This window comes from Alosa pseudoharengus, unplaced genomic scaffold (genome assembly GCF_046254945.1).
Source record: "Alosa pseudoharengus isolate Yale_2024_CS ecotype anadromous, Long Island Sound unplaced genomic scaffold, YU_APseudo_1.1 YU_APseudo_1.1_scf_2, whole genome shotgun sequence".
Lineage (NCBI taxonomy): Eukaryota > Metazoa > Chordata > Actinopteri > Clupeiformes > Clupeidae > Alosa > Alosa pseudoharengus.
This window is the reverse complement of record NW_027468663.1, coordinates 31,305,370-31,325,274: the sequence shown is the minus strand read 5'-3', so window position 1 is coordinate 31,325,274 and position 19,905 is coordinate 31,305,370. Positions and strand designations below refer to the sequence as shown.

Below are 19,905 nucleotides of genomic sequence, written 5' to 3'. Positions count from 1 at the left end.
TCCTACATACTGGTCCTTTAAGCTAATAAGAGGACTCCACCAAAATGGAGTCCACCACAGCCTGACCAATGGAGTCTTTTGTTATAACATCTCTCCCTCCCTCTATTGCTGTAGTGCTCTTAAGTTCCTTGGCCCCCTTCTCAAGTCTCATTCCAATTCAGAATCTCTCTTATTAAAAAAAACACATGCCAAGGAATCAGGAGGTGCATTTTTTGAGCACTTTGGTCAACCACAGGTTGTTTTAAATTGTGCTATATAAATAAACTTGACTATGACTATGACTATTAAAATGCCCCCTACCCCCTACCCGTAACTCTCTCTCTATGCCCTTTTCAATCGTCACTTGTTCTGTTGCCAGCCTTCTCTTCTCATGTCTCACATACCAAGGTGCAGCAATACACATGACAGTGAAGGTACAGGTGGTCGATTAAAAAGCTTTCTTCCTTTCTTTTTTCCCCACGTCTTTTTCTAATCCCTCTTTCTAGGCGGGCTGCCATCCGTGTGCCCCCCCCCCCCCCCCCCCCAATCTGTCGTCCCTCACCGCCCTCACCCCCAACAGTGCTGCCGCTCAGTCTCTCTCCCCGAGGAGGAGGAGGAGGAGGAAGAAGAGAAGGAGAGTTGGAGGAACAAGCCCTGATTAGTTAACGATCACTTAACGACTCTGCATCCTAGAAGGATGCTTCCGGCTCCAGTATGGGAGAGATGATTTGAGATTTCAGATGAATTTCACTTCGGAATTGTGACTACGGATGCACATTTTGGAACATTTTTTGGAACATTTTCCATTTTCCAAAATGCCTAAAAAACGGTCCCAACTTATAATCTCTTGACATGTTTTACCACTCATAAATGTGTCAGCTAATAATATAAAATACACAGTGTGAATCTGAAAACAAGTTTGTCCAACAAAGTTGCATGAATCATCTCTGGTTTGTTGGTGGGCAATAAAAGGAGAAGTTTTATCATATCTCCACATAAAGGGGCGCTGTAAAAAAGAGCTGTGTTCTCTGTGAGGGCTTCAAACCTGTGGCAGAGGAAGAGGAGCCGGCTACGCTGATGACCTGGCCCGGCTTGTCCACGATGATGTAGGGGTTGCTGCCCGCAGCCGAGCCCTGCTTCATGTGCACGGGCGTGGAGGTGGGGGTGCGGGGCAGCGGGGAGTGGCTGGGCGTGGAGATTGGAGAGCCTAGAGGGACGGTAAACAAACACACAAACAAAATAAATACTGAGAGCAGAAATACACACACACACACAGAAATACGACGTACGGCAGACTTCACACTGATGAAAAGAAGTCTCAACTCCAGCTTTCCAAGTTCACTTTCTTTCAAAATGATTGAAACACAATTCCAGCTTTTTTTTGTTGTTAAAGGACCCACTGCATCTAGACATGTTACCATGCCTTTCAATCTGTATTGAAATATGTATGTGTTTCAGTGGCAGTATTATAACCATCACTGGAAGTTAATATGAAAGTAATATCTGCAAAGAGTGTAGGATATGTATATGTATATGTATACGTATATGTGTGTGTGTGTGTGTGTGTGTGTGTGTGTGTGTGTGTGTGTGTGTGTGTGTGTGTGTGTATCTCTTTCTCCTTCGTGCTGAGCATCCTGAGGGACTGACCGGAGACGATCTTGCAGCTCATGGTGATTGGCTGGAAGGACTTCCCGGGAGACTCGGAGGGGCTCGGCGCCTGGCCCTGTGGGATGATCTTGCAGCTGGCCGTGATGGGCTGGAAGGCGGAGTTCCCGTGGGAACCGAGCGTGATCTTTTCCGTGAGCTTGGGCCGGGACGGCGTCCGCTCGGAGCAGGACGAGCGACCCGACTCGATTTTGACGGCCACGCCTGAAAAGAAGAGAGAGACGAGAAGAGAGAGAGTAAAATAGAGAGGCAAAAAAACAAAAGAGAAGAGTTGTTTATGACCACGGAATTTTTTAATTAAGACTGTTGGAGGGAGAAGAGTCTCTGGTCCGACCACATCAATAATTCACATGAGTGCCTGAGGAGGGAGATAACAAAAGGGATAAAAAAAGAAGTGATGAGGTATGCACAACTGTCTCAGTCCCCAGAGCCTGTGCTTTGAGTCACGACTCCCCAGTCCCAACGAGCCGTGTGCCGCGTCTGATCAGCGAGGCCAGAACAGAGCCTGGGCCTCACAAGCTAGCTCTCTGGGATTGGGTGGGAACAATCCCAGACTTCTGTCTCTCCGCACGCTATCCGGGAGAAAAATGATCCCAAACTAGTCTCAGTGTCATTACCAAACAACAACACACAACAAAGAACAAATCAAATATGTCTGCTACAAAAGAACACACTCTGGAACTTCTCACGGCGGATTAGGGCCTCATGAATGCCAAACCCAGGCCAGACCCACCACCAGCAGCTATCTGTGTAAGCGTCAGTATTAGTGTCATATTTGTTTTTGTGTTTGTTTTAGTGTTAGTGGGGTGCCTAAGGCCAGCCTTGGCCCTGGTTGCATCAGGGTCATCATTACATTAGGCCTCTGTGGCTCACTGCACATCAAAGCCAAACACACTTCAAACTCCATCAACATGTTCAGCAACAGCAAATGCACACTCACACACATCTGAGCAACCAACCAAGGCGCTAATGAAAGGTAGTCCAGCAAACTGATGTTGTATCAAACCATGGACAAAAAAAAGAAATAGGGTCATTCCACGTCAATTCAACCAGGGCCCACGCACTTAGGTCTCAAAAAATTCTGGAAAAAAATACCAGGTGTACCTATGTTACCCAGGAGACACACTGTAAAACTTATGTAAGATCAATACTTTCCAAGATACAGCCAGTTTTACAGGGGGAGGGGGGTGTCGATTTTGTTCGGGCTCTTTTTTTTGTCAAAGTTCACAAGCCCGCAGTGCAAGAACTAAACCTTGTAGGAGGCTCAAATTTTGCATACATAAATAGGAATAGTATGTAGCAAAATCGTCACGTTTGGTCTGGATAATCCTGCATAGTCATAGCTGTCCCTCAAAGTTGATACAAATTTTATTGGAGTTTTTGGCTGGGCTCTGTTTAAGCCTTCAGAAGACATATTTGTACTCAACATAGGCTCTTGATTTATTTTCCTTACTGAGATAAGTAGAAAATAAATTCCTTCAGGGTCTGAACAGCAGACCTTAGAAGTCTAAAAAATCATTTTGGTTCTCATGTTCAGAGCACCTAAACACCTTGTGGGAATATACAAAGATTTTTTAAATATTTTTTTCTTTATTCTCCATGATCTTTTCTTTTTAAAAACACCAATTTGACTTGTCTTATGCAAATCTTTCTTTTTCACTTTCCACCCTGAACATGGGCAAAATGCACCATTGACATCAATATGTTTTGTATAGAGCTACCACAGGTTACTCTATACAACCACAAGTGGCAGTGTGGTGACTATATAAAACATATTGATGTCAATGGGACATTTTGCCCATGTTCAGGGTGGAAAATAAAAAGAAAGATTTGCATAAGACAAGTCAAATTGGTGTTTTCAAAAAGAAGCGATCATGGAGAATAAGGAAAAACATATTTAAAAAATCTTTGTATATTCCCACAAGGTGTTTGGGTGCTCTGAAAATGATAACCAAAATGATTTTTCAGACTTGTGAGGTCTGCTGTTCAGACCCTGAAGGGATTTATTTTCTGTTCATTGCTTTTTGTGAGAGTGTTTCACTTATCTCAGTAAGGAAAATAAATCAAGAGCCTATGTTGAGTACAAATATGTCTTCTGAAGGCTTAAACAGAGCCCAGCCAAAAACTCAAATAAAAAGTCCCTCAACTTTGAGGGACAGCTATGACCATGCAGGATTATCCAGACCAAACGTGACGATTTTGCTACATACCATGCAAAATTTGAGCCTCCTACATGGTTTAGTTCTTGCGCTGTGGGCTTGTGAACTTTGACAAAAAAAAGAGCCCGAACAAAATCGACACCCCCCTCCCCCTGTAAAACTGTCTTTATCTTGGAAAATATTGATCTTACATAAGAGTAATTTTACAGTGTGTCTCCTGGGTAACATAGGTACACCTGGTAATTTTTTCATAATTTTTTGAGACCTAAGTGCGTGGGCCCTGGTTGAACTGACGTGGAATGACCCAATAAGAACTACAGGTGGCCTGATATTGCTGATTGAAAAACACACACTCAAATATACAGTTAGATTCCTGCAGATAACAGCACTATTTAATGTGTCTCTCTCACACAAATAGCCATTACACTCTCCCTCATTATGGTAACACATTGTGGAACACATCCATTAATCTAAAGTGGAATGAGTCAATGATTCTCAATGCCAATGCTAGACACCCACAGCTATGGTGTGTGTGTGTGTGTGTGTGTGTGTGTGTGTGTGTGTGTGTGTGAGTGCAGGTAAGGGCTCCGCACCTTTCTCTGTGCCTGGGAAGGAGTCCTGGGAGAGTTGACCGGGGGAGGGGGCGGAGGTGAGATGGGCACTGGTAGAGCCCATGGCACATGACCTCTGAGAAGAGGAGGAGGAGGAGAGGGGGGTGGGTAGGAAGTCATCGCCAAGGGAGTTTCGATGGAGTTCCACATCCACCACCTGAGAGACAGACAGACAGACAGAGAGAGAGAGAGACAGAGAGAGAGACAGAGAGAGAGCGTCAGACATGGTTGCAGGGTCACACCACCGCTAGGCTGCACTGTTTTCTGCACAACCCCCAGCGTAGGTATAGAGCAGTGTTTTTCAACCTTTTTTGTGCCACGGCACACTAACATCCTGTGTGAAGAAAAAATAAACATACCAAAGCCTAAAATTTCAAATAATACAGTACACAGATATGGCCTTATTATGGCTTCTATGCAAGACCTGCTCAATAAAACAAGCGCCCTCTGTTTCATTTGTAGGTGACTATATCTAATTTAATTGTTGTTATGAACTGGATAATGTGATGATTCTGTGAATACTGGATATGGGGCCCCCGTTGTACAATGCCTGCATACCACAAATAGTGCAATCATACAATCAGTGGGAGCATGTGGTTATAAATTCTTTGATGCAACAGTTGCTTTTCTGGACCAGAAAGTGACATTTGGGTAATTTTCTGCGGCACACCTGATGATCTCTCCCGGCACACTAGTGTGCCCGGCACAGTGGTTGAAAAACACTGGTCTAGAGATTAGACACAGCCACTGTTAGGATTCAATTCGGATTGGCTTCAAGTCTGCCCTTTTCATGTGCTGTCCCCAGACTGTGAACCCTCATCACAAACACACCAGTCTAGTGCAGCCAGTGGTTGAGTGACTGAGCTCTGTGCTTGACGCTGGTCGGACTTACACCAGCTCTTTTCGGGGTCACATGACCTGCGCCTGGAAACTGACGGGGTTGCAAGGTTGTTGTGGAGACTGCACTCACACACTCTGTCCTACTGGAGAATACACAATGGACATGAGGAGAAATAGCCTGACAGAAGCGTGGCGTGACAGGGAGAGTGTGTGGGCCTTCAAAAGCCCCTTAGACGCATGGATTGTGTCTCCCAACACACACACACACATACATCTCAGACACACACACACACATCTCAGGCAGCTTCAGACAGCCGTGGAGGAAAACATCTCCGCCACAACAACCAGGTGTCACTCACTGTTGGTGTTGTTTTCATTTCTGTTCTGCAAAGCATGGGTGTGGATGTCAGACATGTTTATTCAGCAATGACTGTGCTGCTGGGCTGTAGAGCTGGCAGCCCAAAATCCACCCAAGACCCCCCCCCCCCCCCCCCCCCCACACACACACACACACGCACACACACGGACTTGGATGTGCCTTACCGTCTCAGCTCCAAGTGTCTGCAGTCCCGTATACGTTCTGTCAAGCTGTGAGGTACCAAACCGCGGGGAGCAGAGAGAAAGAGAGAGTGGAGATTACAATCATTACAGCAGCCCTGGGGAGTTAACTATCGCCAATAAATTACACACCACTATAAATAAAACTTACACCACAATACATTTAACGACTTTTTAACAATGTGGGATATATCATATACAATTTTATAGACTGTTATAGATCACCTCTACAGCAAACTAATTAATCATCACGCAGAGAGAGAGAGAGAGAGAGAGAGAGAGAGAGAGAGAGAGAGAGAGAGAGAGAGAGAGAGAGAATAGCCTTAAATAGGCTTTTTTTCTTCCTGATGGTCATTAGCTGGCCGGTCTTCACTCCTATGGGCAGCGGCGGCAGTGGCCCAGTGGCATGCTCTCTCCCCCAGTCCAGTCAATACTGCTCCCACAGCTTTGGCCTCTGGGCAGCCCACATCAAAAGGACTGGACCCAGGCCTACTGCCTACAGGCCTCCCTCTGTCTGAGTGAGTGTGTGTGTAGATATCAGAGAATATATTATATATATATATATATATATATATATATATATATATATATATATATATATATAGTGTGTGTGTGTGTGTGTGTGTGTGTGTGTGTGTGGTGAGCAATCAGCAGGAGAGATGCCTGAGATGTTGTCATTGTGTGTGTGTGTGTGTGTGTGTGTGTGTGTGTCTTTGGGGGAGGGTGCTGGGGTCAACTGACCTTTAAGTTGTGGATGATGTCGATGCGTTTGTTGCGTGGGTCCTTGAAGTGGATCTGACAACGGACAGGAAACTCCCCCCAACCTCGCCGAGTCAGGTGGAACGGGGGCTCACTGAGAGGATGAGCACACACGCACACACACACACACACACACACACCCTTTAATATTTCATAAGGATTTTTTTCCAATACATAATAGACACATATTGGCCTCTAACAGAGAACAGATTTAATGGTTCTAAAAGAAGCTTTCTGTTTCCACTCACACTTCCACAAGCCTTTGCCATGTAGCTAACCTGCTCCCTCACGTCAGAGCGAGGGGCACATTCAACAACACTGGTGGGGAGGGATAGCATCTTATTCTGTTTGATATAGCAAGACTATTGTATAACTAGGTCAAACCTGACACAAGTCATACATTTTTTGACAGATCTATTATTCTGAACTCAATGACCCAGTACATTGCTAAAATTAATGTAGTGACACAATCTGCCACTAGAGGGCTCAGTTGAGTCTTGTCCCACTTTCAGAACAACAACATAAGTGTTGCCTCCCAGTGATTGTCCCTGGGGGGAAAGACTTACAAATGAAAACAATACACAGCTCAACGAGGCCATCAGAAAATGTGGGACAACCTGAACTCAGTTTCCTGTTGACTCATTTGTCTCTTCAGAAAAGTGCGCCTTTTTCACTTTTTTTTTTTTTAAGAAGGATACTGAAGAAAATGTCAACAAGAGCTGAACAAAAACTAGGGAGGCCTCACACGCTCACACATACCTAACATACACAAACGCACACCCACACAGACACACACACAGTCACATGTAAAATACACACCTGACTTCTACCAGGTCATTAGGCTTGTAGCTGGGGTGCAAGAAGAACCAGACTTTGCGCACAAAGTGGTCAATGCTGGGCTCCTTCTTGGAGCCCCTGACATAGACCATCCACTTATGGGTGGACTGGTCATTCTCCTCTCTCTTGTCAGGGGCTATATACCTGTCAGTGGGGAGGACAGAAGTGGAAGGGGGGGTCAGAGAGGAGAGGTCAGAGAGAGAGAGAAGGCAAAAAGGAGAGAAGAGATGGACAGACAGAGATGAGAATTAAACGAGAGAAGAGCCAGAGAAAAAGAGAGAAGAGAGGCCAGAGTGAGAGAAAGAAAGAGAGATGGAGGGAGGCAGAGAGAGTAATATGTCTTAGTGTGCTTAAATGTGTCATTTCAGAGTGCAAAAGTAGTCATGGTGCTTGTTTTCCACTGAATCTGGGAGACAGTCTGGTCTGGCAGGGAGAAAAACAAGCAATCATGTGACATCTGAACAGCCTGGCCCTGCAGCTATGTCAGCAGGGCGCACCACCGAGGCCTGCCACCGCTCTGCTCCGCACTCATCAACACCCCAGATCAACACCGGCAAATCACACCGGCAAGACAGAACACTGAGCACCGAGCCAGTCAGGGCACGTCCCCTGGCTCTCCTACCTTATCTGCACAGAGTTCATCATGCCGAGGAGGGAGGAGCCAAACAGTCCAAAATCAATAACAACAAAATGCAACAAAAATAACACTAATAAAACTATGCATGTGACCTTTATCTTATCAAGTATATTTTCTGAGATCAGAAATATCCCCAATACTCCACAGATTTATCTGAAGGTGAGATTAAGTAGCAACAACAGTATATATATCACCCTAAGCAATAAGACATTTTAACTAACATTTTAACATGGCATCTATCTGAAAGAAGAGGTAGGCTAATACACTATTAGCATTAAACTAATGAAAGACCTGTGGTTTCACAATACTGCCTGAGATTAAACGGTTGATAGTCACACGTCATACAAGACTTCCTTTGTACACATTAACTGGGTGTTATTAACCATAACAGAGTAGCCCCGAGCAGAAGTCAAGATCCATCTTGATCGCCCATGATCAAGCCATCACTCATAATTCACCTGTTTCATCTATAAGTTATGAGTAATAATTCACAGTCAGAATTTTCACAAAGTCATCTGACAAAACAAAGGTAATCTAGAGATTCCTGCTGTATTAAGTCATCCCCTAAAGCTGTGTCATTAAATCTCTGTCTTACACACACATACACATACCATTAGGCGCTGACAGATGTAAAAGTCACTCACTTGGAGACATTCCCCACAACAATGGTCTTCTTGACGTACAGTCTTGAGGCCTCCTCTCCGGTGACGTGATAGGTGACCTGCTGATCCGCGGCGGCTGATGATGGCACTCCAAACGTGTCCTACAGGCAAAAAAACACACAGGATTATGTTTGTATGTCTAAATAATACAAATACTCGTCATTATCCCACCTTCCACTCCAGGCTCTCTCAGTCATAGTGCTAGGACTCCCTGCAGCCTAGGGCCTTTAATTCGGTTCCAAGAGCCCCCTGCTCTGCATGCTTACCTGTGTATCAATGATCGGTCCCTCCCATCCCTGCTCCTGCAGTCCATTCTGTCATGCATGTTGTAAGTCTGTTCCTGATCTGAATACCTGACTGAACCTTTCATTGACTCTCTGCATTAGCTGAACACACATGGTTTGGTTAGTCAAAGGCTTTATATTTACACTGGGCTGTGTGGAAGAAATGGGGTGAAGGGGGTAGTTGTTTTGGCCAGTGGCGGCCGAAGCAAGTCAGAGGGCCCCTGCATTAAATATTAAAACAACTTACTATTGTAAAAGCACCAATTACCACCCCTTTCGTTTGAAAATTCTAAAACAATGATGTTTTTTAAATACTTTAAAACAAAATAACATTTGATAAATGAACATTTTTCAGTAGCCATAGGTGTGTAGATTTGAACAAAATCTGGTTTGGTTCTTACCGGGGCTTTTACTGCCTGAAATATCCGATTTTGTTTACCACGCTCGGAGTTTAGTGCTGGGCTGGTGGGTGCCTATTTCTGCCCTTTCTCACGGCACATCAACGGTTAGACCGAGAATTCTCGTCGCAAATCAAAATTCCACTGGAGCTCCAAACGGATTTGTACAAGCAGCCTTACTACACTGTTTACAGCTCTTTGAGTCACGGTAAAATGTCATTTTTGGTACATAGGTAATTTAGATACACTTATGGTGTGGGTGCTTCAGTTTCTTTAGGAATCCGTCGTCTTGGTTTGTATAGAAATGAATATTAAGTGACTCATAAGATGGCAGAAATAGGGGACGGGCGGTAATAGGTGACATTCCGATAGGTTCTTTACAGAAACAATGGCCTAGTTACCTGACCAAACAACACACAAACACAAAACAAACCCTGTAATTAGAAGGGCACTCAGGGAGAGTGCAGACCTGTACTTGGGCCAAATTGCAATTCAGCCATTTAGTGACAAGCCTGGGTATGTTCCCTCTAAGAACCCTATGACTTTGTTTCCTACGTTGGGCTCCAGCCTTAGCTTGGTAAGTGGCCGTAAAAACATGTGATGAAACCAGGGCTTTGAACCGATTTTTTTTCCCAATCGGTTCGTTCCGAACAGAAACGGAATTATTACGTTTCCGGTTATGAGTTCCACCAATAAATTGACGTTCCCGAACCGGTTAGAACAAAAAAATACTGTTCCCGGAACGGTTAATTTCGTTCCTGTCAGCTGTTTAATGCTATAGAATTATGTCACATCTTTCTCATCCAGCTTAAACAAAATGTAATAATATTACAACCATTATTACATAATAATAATTATATTAATAATAATAATAATAATTAAATAGGCCTACAATTATTTCAAATGTGTAGTTTATTGTTAAAAGAGAACATTTCCACACAAACGTAACAACATTATTAAGACAGGTGGTTATGCCACTCAGGCAACAACAAATTCCAACTGCCGGGGGGAAAGGCCATCCAGTAGGCCTAATGTTCACTAGTCCATCATTAACGTGGAGTCGACAAATATAGCTATTGATATTGTGTTTGGAATGAGCGTTTTAATTAACGATGGATCGTAATTTACCTCTTATTTAAGATGTGGAGTGGAGACTTTGTAATCCACCGCTCTCTCTCCATTCAGTCAGCGAATGTCTGATGTGATGTCACACAGGAAGTGAACCTCAGCCGTCATGGTAACGTGCGCAGGAAAATAATTATTTTTTTTTTTGTTAATTAGGCAACGAAAACTTTGAGGAACGAAATAAAACCGGTATTAACCGGTTACCATTATTTTTAAATAAGTGTTCCTGTTCCAGAACATAAAAAATAATAACGTTTCCGGTTTCGTTTCTGTTCCCTGTAAAATACAAAAAGTTCCCGGTTTTCGTTTTCGTTCCTTGAACCGGTTCAAAGCCCTGGATGAAACCAGCTAAAACATGGAGCACCAACTCTATGAAGCCAACTGGGTGGCATAAGGAGACGTGAAAGTCATGTGACTAGAACTAGAACAACACAGAGTCGGATGGGTGCCCAAAAGTGCTGTGAGATATCCAGAAATTCCAAAAGATAAATCCCCTAAGTGACAAAGTCACACCCAGCCAAACAGTTACAAAACTTTAGCGATGGTGACAACAACCGCAGACAATACAAGCCTGCTTTTAGCATGTCAGCCACTTGTCCCGACTGGTTCTATGACAATCCGAACGGAATATTCACACCCAGTATTGTCTGACTGTTCCATGCTATACTCATGCTTGCATCCACCACGCACCACCCTTTCATTTATTCATTATCTTAACACGCATGTGTGTGCTTTGAGATTTGTATGTACACTGTTTTAACCTTCAGCAGGCCATCAGGTTTTGCCCAATGAAGCCCTGAAGTATCATTACATTTCACCACAACATTTGGAAGCATTATATGAAGTTTGAGGAGATTTCTATATTTTCCCTGATTCACTTTTACCAATGTTTTACAGCTGTGTCTGACTGTGTGCACCTTCACATAGATCTGACCACCATATTCCCTCCGATCCAAAGCCGCCTACCTTCCCTGTGTTGCGTCCCGGCCGTCGCTCCCCGCGGCTCCCGGCCTCCCGCCAGATTCCGTCCCGCTCGCGCTCCCCGTGTCCACCGTCCACGTGCTGGCCCAGCGACTCGCTCTCCGAAGGCCCCAGCGAGGCTGCTTCCGAGCCCTGGTTGAGGGGCGAGGACGAGCGAGAGGGCGACTCCAGGAAGCGCTTGATGGCCGGGTGGTTCAGCACCAGGGCGTCGCTCTTTGACGCCTGCCGTAAACAAAACAAGAAAGGGACAGGTGAAGTTACAGTATGCGATTCTGTTGAAGACATACAGAATCAAAGACATAAAACAGAAAAAACAGTCATTTAGCACACTCAATGTGTGGTGTGATGCTTAGTTCTGTAGTCCTGTAGCTCGACTGGTAGACCCAGGTCAAATCAATGACTGTGAAACACATGAGGAGCATGTCATCATGCACTTACATCCTGAAGAAATGGGAGCCAAATCCAGTTAGTCATACAGGCAAAATGGGAGCCAGAGTATGTTTTGCAAAGAAAAAACAACCATTTCTGCCCAGGAATTACCATTTTTGGTTAAATCTGACCAATATGTTTTGCCTCTTACTGGTGGCTTCCATTTTACCAGAGTACACACTGTCCAGTCACTGGGTTAGGCTCCCATAGAGCTCACATACTTATGATAAGTGGCGCATCTAACCAGCACTGTAGTGGAAATATCTTTGTATAAAAGTGCTTTCCACGTTACTGAATACAAATGCAATGGAAATGTGAAGACAAACAGTGTGAGTGATTGTGTTATAGTACCTCTTGGACCTTGGGCTGCCCAGCATTGGCGTAATAGTTGGCCACAATGCAGGCTCTCAGCTTGTCCATCATCCGCCGAGCTTCATTGAGACGCTGTTAAAAATAATAATAATAATAAAATAAAACACAGAGTTTGCACATTTTTACAAAAACTGAGTAGCACAGCTCCTTCTGAGTATATTGAACATCTGGTTCAGATGATACTTACTTGGCCAATCACTTCAATCTCATGTTCTTTATTCTTCATCTCCATGGAAAACTGTTCTCTGATGATGACTTCAATTTTCTGCACCGTCGCATCCCGTGCTAAGATATTTTTTTGTGCAATAAATGATAAAAACACATATTTGTGTCACGACATATGCAGCTGTTTGGAAAGTTTTAATGTTAAACTATCACATTTATGAATTCAATGATTAATAACTATAAACTAAATCAACTCTAGATGATTACCATTCTGTTCCACAATTTTGTTTCTCTTATTCTCATGAACTTGTGATATGTCCTCATAGTCTGGGTCATTGTCTTCAATTTTCCTCTTGATTCCAGACATGGTTGTTTTGTCAACTGCAACAACAGTTTATCTTATGTCAGACTTCAGAAAAAGACATTGGCCTTCCCCCTGTTTGGCTTCTCTTTGCAGAGATATCCATCCATTATAAAACGATAAACACATTAACCTTTCCATTAATATTGGTAACGTTGCCTACTTTCCCCAAAGCTTTTTCTTTCTTCACATTTTGAATGGAGGTATGGACGTAAACAACACAACAAAAAGTACATGCACTCTACTCATTTCTAATAGCCTGAATGAGAAACGCAACACAAAAGTAACAGTTTGTCGTGCAGTTACTGTTTACAAAGTGTGTTAGTTGGCTCTTCTCTGAAATCTTACTGACAATGCTATGCTATAAGTTATCAATGATTAGTTAGTTGACGCTGAAATAATTAACGTTACTTTAATGTCTGAAAACATCCGTTATATTCGATTCATCAAAATCTGTCACAACAATGTTTACAGTTAGCACAGCTGAAAGCAACTCAGTGCGCTTCAGTAAGATATTGCATTTAACGTTAACACAATTTTGAAATAGCTGCTAACGTTTAACGTTAACATCTTATTTGGTAATCCACTTGGCTGCTTGGTTTATTAGCTAGCTCTTATCAGAACATTACATTTTCTGCACTACTAATAATGAGCAAGGTCCACTCCATTGTGATTGTCTATGGCACGGTGCAAGACATTACCCAAATTTAATAGAATAACAGAAAAGCTTAAAATGAAAACGCAAACATGACAAAGCTAACAATTTGACTTGTACACAACGTGATTTGTGAGATAGCATTAGCATCAAACACGCTACCTCACACTACAGCGTTAGCTATTCAGGAGATCCACTGCTAACAGCGTCATCTCCGGTACAACCAACACTCCACACCGGCAAAACCCTTTGGCCTGAATTAGCTAATCATGTGTTGGTCACTTGGCAATTTGTTTAGACCATTTGCAAGAAATTATACATCATAATCATTCATGGTTAGACTTCTAGACGTATAGTTTGAAGTAATACATTGAGTTACTGATTGCACTGAGTTAAATAAGGTTAAACCAGTCTCGACAAAATCACACAAGTGTTGCTGCAAGCTAGCTAGCCATATTCCATATAAAATCTCACCCTACCTCTCTTTCACCATGGACGGACAGCAACAAAACGCGAGGCCAGCGAGAACGGTTTGTGTAGAAGTAATATGGATGAAACTGGATGATGATAATGTGTCGTTCTGCAGGGTGCTAATTACTCTACACCGGGAATAATGAACCTGGGTCCATACGTGCTATCAGGGGCACTGCTACACAGGGTTGACAGGGGTACAGCTACAGTTGCTAACACCATAGCGCTGAGAAGACTTAGGCCTTGCAATTCCTAACTGTTCCCAGCAGGTGGTGCTAAAAATCAAAGTGTCTTCATGATACATCGTCGCGGATGCGTAGGGGTCAGTTTGAAGTTGAGTGGCCAGTAGCTTGATATTCCATGGGCCAAACCAGATGTCGGTACCACTCAAGGTGGCAATGGTTACTTAAACATTTGGAAAAGATCCATGTCTGTAGATAACATTTTGGTATGATAACACCTCCTGAGTCACAGCTAGGCCTATATTAGTGTTATCAGCTGTTAAAGTTACCCTCCCCCATTGAAAAATTGCATTTTAGATGCTGGTGTTAAGTTGTTTGCATTTTGAATATAGTTTGTTTAGTTAGTTTAGAATTAACCTACAGTGTATGTCTATTGTATTTCTCTGTAGACCCCACCGACGCAGACCATAGGTAAAGGCCAAATATATATACCGGTAACTGTTATGCGTGCTTGTGCATAATCATTTACTAAGGTAAGTAGTACTGGTTCTGTATTTCTGTTTAGGAAATCTAAAGTACTAACTTTACATTAAATAAACTGTTAATGTACATGTTGAGACATTAGTTAAGATACATTTTGATTTATGGTTTCTGATGAACTGAATGATTATGGCCACCATTGAGCAAGTAACAGTCTACAACCAAAGTAATTAAAATGGAATGCATTATGCATGCTAATATAAGGACAATCAGAACGAACCTAACACGCCACTCAGCTCCTAGTACGGACCATGGCTATATCACGCCTTGACTACTGCAACATCCTCCTCACAGGCCTTTCGGCTTGTGTGGTAAAACCGCTACAGATGGTCCAGAATGCTGCGGCTCGTCTGGTTTTCAATCAGCCAAAAAGGGCACGTTACCCCACTGTTCACTGAGCTCCACCGGCTTCCATTAGCTGCCAAATTCAAGTCACTAATGCTTGCATACAAAGTGATTACTGGATCTGGTGCTGCTGCCCCAACTCCCACGGCAATCCAGGCTTTTTTCATCTGTGGTCCCCTGATGGTGGAACAATCTGCCAAGCTCCATCAGAACAGGGGTGTCCCCCCTACTACACTATTCTACCACTTCACCTCCATACTTCTATTAGTACTTCTAGGCAGTCCTATCCTCTAGTACTAGTATTGACAAATACAGCGATAACATTATCTGTAGCCTTAGTTTTAAAATGCTTAACTGTTAATAGCTTAACTTTTATTATATTGCTGTAGTGTAGCTCTGTGGCCTAAATCTAGGATGCCATCAAGGAGTTTCTTCTGAAGCTTAGTAGAGCAACCTGATCTGGGTTGGGCCATTTCTAGGCTTTTCCCTACGACATTGCACTGTGCCTATACTTCAGAGGGCACTGTTCCCACTTATTTTGGCCTACCATCAAATGCTTGACCTCTTTAGAAAGCTAGCTCAGACCCTGCAGTTTCTTAGGAAACAATCACAATAGCTGTGTGAAGTACTGGCACAGAGCTACAGAGGCTAGAATATTGTTTTTTCTTTCTGCCAGATAAGAAGCATCTCTGAACTGACCACATTTTAGCCCTCTAGGTCACTAGATATGACTTTAGAAACACAACTGAGCCCTAGCACCAGGTCTTGTGAAGCTGTGTGCAAAAGTAGATCAATAGCATGGAATATGAGTACTTTAGACTCTATAGCATTATGGTGCATACAATTGATTTAGAATGTTGGGGGGAGGTGTGTGTGTGTGTGTGTGTGTGTGGGTGCCGTATGATGGGAATTCTTTTTATGACATTTTCTTGCCCCAGACTAGATGGAGGCTTAGCTCCATTTACATTGAAAGTGTATTCTCTCTTTCTTGCTTTAATCTATTCAATGCAGATGTAGGTGTGAAATGTTCCCCACTGGCTGGGCACCATTTGCTCCTACCATCTGTCCACAAGCTCCTTTGTTCTGTCTTTGGGTTAGACAAAGACCTTAGGGTTCACTTTAGCTGAATTATATGTTTGTGTTATTAACTGTAAATGTATTCATGTTTGGTATGATTTTTATAGTCTCAGTACAAGGAGTACAATGATTTAAGTGTAAGAATGTTTAGAACATCCTGTATAACATTTCTACCTGAGGAGCCTGCCTAATATGTTAATGAAAAATAGGTGTGTGTAGGTGTGTCTGGGTGTGGCTGACTGAACGGCGGGAAGAGAAAGCCAATCACAGGACGTTGTACCTATGACGTCCTCTTGAACCACACCCTTGCAAATTGAGCATAAAAGGCCAGTCTCCTCCGGTAGTAGTTAGAATGGTAGTCGATGCTTCTGAGCTGAAGGTAAATTATTATTATTATAAATTATTATAATTAATAATTATTAATTATTATAAAATTAAATATTGTAAAGTAAAGCCTGGATCTTGGATATCTGGAATTCTGCCGAAGTCTGCTGTGTTTTTGTCAAGTAATTATATCCACCCACAATTACTTTCACGTAAAAGGCCAACCTTCTCTTAACAGGATTTATGTATGATAAAAAAAACGCCTAAAATGTATGCCCAATGTATTATGCATGGGCAGAAAACTCATGATGAGGATGGGAAATGTCAAAACCTATGTTAGTTCATATCTTGAGGGTATATGCTTTCAGAAAATATATGGTTTAGGTGATTGAATCAGTTTTCCCTAAATGGCAGAGCCCAAAAGGTATTAGCCATACACCTGATTTACCTATACCCAATGTATTATGCATGGGCAGCAAAGTCATGAGGAGAGTGGGAAATGTCAAAACCCATGTTAGTTCACATGCATTATATGATTTGGGTGGTATTGGGTGGTATAATTCAGTATCAGCCATACACTAATACCCATATGTTGAATGGGCAGTAAAGAGGAGGATGGAACATGTGAAAACCCATGTTTGATATCATCCTGAGGTTTATGCTGTCAGAATATGGTTTGGTGGTTGAACTAGTTTTCTCTTAAAGGCACAGACCCGAAGGTATCAGCCAAATACCCGATTTACTTATACCTTATGCATTATGAAGGGGCAGCAAAGTACAGTAAATGGGAAAATGAGAAATGTATGTTAGATCACATCATGAGAGTATAAGCTTTCAGAAAATATATGGTTTATATGGTTGAATCAGTTTTCCCTTCATGGTACAGCCCAAAAAGATATCCATCATATACTCTATTTACCAATACCCAATTAATCCTTATCTAAATGTCTTTGAACTCCTCTCACAAGGCAGAAATTAAAATTCAATATCAGCAGCATCATGAGATTGTTATCATTAGTCTATCGGAAAATCCTGACAGGGCAAACCCGACGTGACGCCAAAACAAGACAAAAACAACCCCATAAATGATGTCTTTTTAAATCAAATAGTTCACCACACACAACACTGAACTTGAATCAAACATTCTTTATTGTACAGCTGATCAACCCGTCTGGTTTGACTTTCAATAAAACCCGTTGCCATTGACAGCGGTCTGTTACACATAGCAAAGGACCTCCGAACGTCGCCGTTTGCACCGATAGGCTGAGCTCTGGGCTACCTCTGCTGAATTCATTCTTTTCATTAGCCTAGGCTATGTAAAGTAAAGAGTGCCCAGGGGTCAAGATTGTAAAATAGACACGCCGCCATCTATTGGAATGTTAAACTCATAAGGGAGCTAAACTCATTTCAGAACAATAGTTTATACACCATTACAAACCCCTAGTCTCTATTGGTCTCTGTTGACAAATAGTTTAATTTTCACAGTTTTGTTTAGAAGGCTATCACATCACATCATGCATCTGAGGGCTGACAGAGAGGAAGGAACATTAGCCTACAAAATAAAGTAGTAGGAAGCCCACATCACTGGTTTGCGTATGAATACTGCCATGCCTTGTCACTGATTAAGTAATGCTTTGTTCCCAAAAGCAGGATGATGTTTTAAAAGGTACAAAGTCCAAAAGTCATCAGGGCTTTTTAAGTTACTGAGGCAAGTCAAAGTGGACAAGGATAAAGAGATGAAGATAAATCAGTTCCTTTGAGCTTTCTGAGGAATAACTTTGTGTCATAGTTAAAATATGTCAACAAGTCAACAATCAAAGGAATTATGACAAATGGAGCATAGCGTTAGTTCAGGCAGGCCATGGAGTCACACCCAGCAACTTGGCTAACTGCTCAGCTGACCCAGCTGATCACTCGCTCTTATATTGGTGGACATTATTCAGAGCGCCCTTTTTGAGCTGCTGTAGCCTGCCTACTCTTGCCGCTTTCTCTGCAAGCCTTTTTGCAATCCACCTCCACCCCATCTCCTCCTCATACATCTGACTTATCAATGTCTAGTGTTGACATTGATGTCTGGTCTGTTCTGTACCCTATGGGGGTTTATCTTGCTGCTCTCTCTGCCTTAGGCTTTCCACTTGAATTTCCCCTGGGGATCAATAAAGTATATCTATCTATTTATCTATCTATCTATCTATCTATGTTTGCACGTGGAAGGGCAGGGGGCTCCCCGAACAGAGCCATACCGCCAAATGAAACATTATGCATTACCAATAACCTTCTTGACAAAGTGATCCTGACTGAAATCAGTTTCTTGGAAATCTCTGAGGCATATCTTTGTGCATGTGGGTGTACTGTAAAAGAATAATGTCCATAAGACAGAGGCCAAGACTTAAACAGTGACATGATAGCAATATAACATGCAGTCAAAGCAAGTTTAGTGCTTTAGTTGATTCTGCATGCACAGGCATTGTGCTCATGCATGTTGGAGCGCTTTCAAATCAAGAAAGTAAATGAAAGGAGACAAAAAGAAATCTTCATGTCAGCGTGATCGCAGCTGCAAAACAGGCGAAAAGGGGAATGAAAACACATTTCAAAGAGTCAAGCTTTTGGCCTATGATTGTGATGTAAGAGTCTGTACAGTCTTAATATTATAATATTTATAATAATAATAATATATTACTATATATTATAATATATATTATGTAAAATATACTATATATATATATATATATATATATATATATATTATATTTAGGCAAATTAAATGTATAGCATTACCAACAGCAATGGAACAAATCTGATGTGTTTTTATGGTGAGATATTGAATTAATGCATTGATAAAACATGATAATGTTTTAAAAGGTTCAAAGTCCAAAACATACTATAAAAGTCATCAGGGCTCTTTAAGTTACTGAGGCAAGTCAAAGTGGACAAAGAAAAGAGATGAAGATAAATCAGTTCCTTTGAGCTTTCTGAGGAATAACTCTGTACAGTATAAAAGTCATAATTGTCATAGTAAGATGTCATGTCAACAAGTCAACAATCAAAGATATAACGATAAACCAGTTTCTTGGACTTCTCTGAGGAATGTCTTAGTGCATGTGGGTGTAGAAAGAAAATAATGATGTCCAAGTATTTGATTATCAGACATTTCTCCAAGTTAACCCCCCCCCCACACACACACACACACACACACATCTGGTCGCAGGGCAAAGGTTAAAAAACATGAACATATGCAAATTTGCCTGACCTCACATGCCAGTCCTCCCCTTCCCACTACCCCCCCCCCCACCCCCCCGCCCCCAACATACCACACCTGGTCGAGAGGCAAAGGTTGCAAAACATGAACATGCAAATTTGGTGGACCTCACACGCCAGTCCTCCCCTCCGCAGACAATCTTTTAGTAGTTTTTGAGTTGAGGTGGTGGTATGTGTGTGTGTGTGTGTGTGTGTGTGTGTGTCTGTAGAGGGGTATATGTGTTCAATGGA

At 42.4% G+C, this 19,905-nt stretch overlaps 1 protein-coding gene across 1 annotated transcript in view; it reads right to left on the bottom strand.

The window, feature by feature from the left end:
• yeats2 (YEATS domain containing 2) overlaps positions 1-14,140 on the bottom strand; it is a 58,937-nt gene extending 44,797 nt beyond the window's left edge. The window contains 12 exon segments of the mRNA XM_076294539.1: positions 1,025-1,186; positions 1,627-1,848; positions 4,397-4,571; positions 5,798-5,842; positions 6,554-6,665; positions 7,391-7,552; positions 8,690-8,808; positions 11,481-11,717; positions 12,276-12,368; positions 12,484-12,581; positions 12,729-12,842; positions 13,957-14,140. Of these exon segments, the coding sequence (XP_076150654.1) occupies positions 1,025-1,186; positions 1,627-1,848; positions 4,397-4,571; positions 5,798-5,842; positions 6,554-6,665; positions 7,391-7,552; positions 8,690-8,808; positions 11,481-11,717; positions 12,276-12,368; positions 12,484-12,581; positions 12,729-12,828 (1,525 nt within the window). The 5' untranslated portion in view covers positions 12,829-12,842; positions 13,957-14,140.
• Between the last annotated feature and the right edge of the window lie 5,765 nt (positions 14,141-19,905).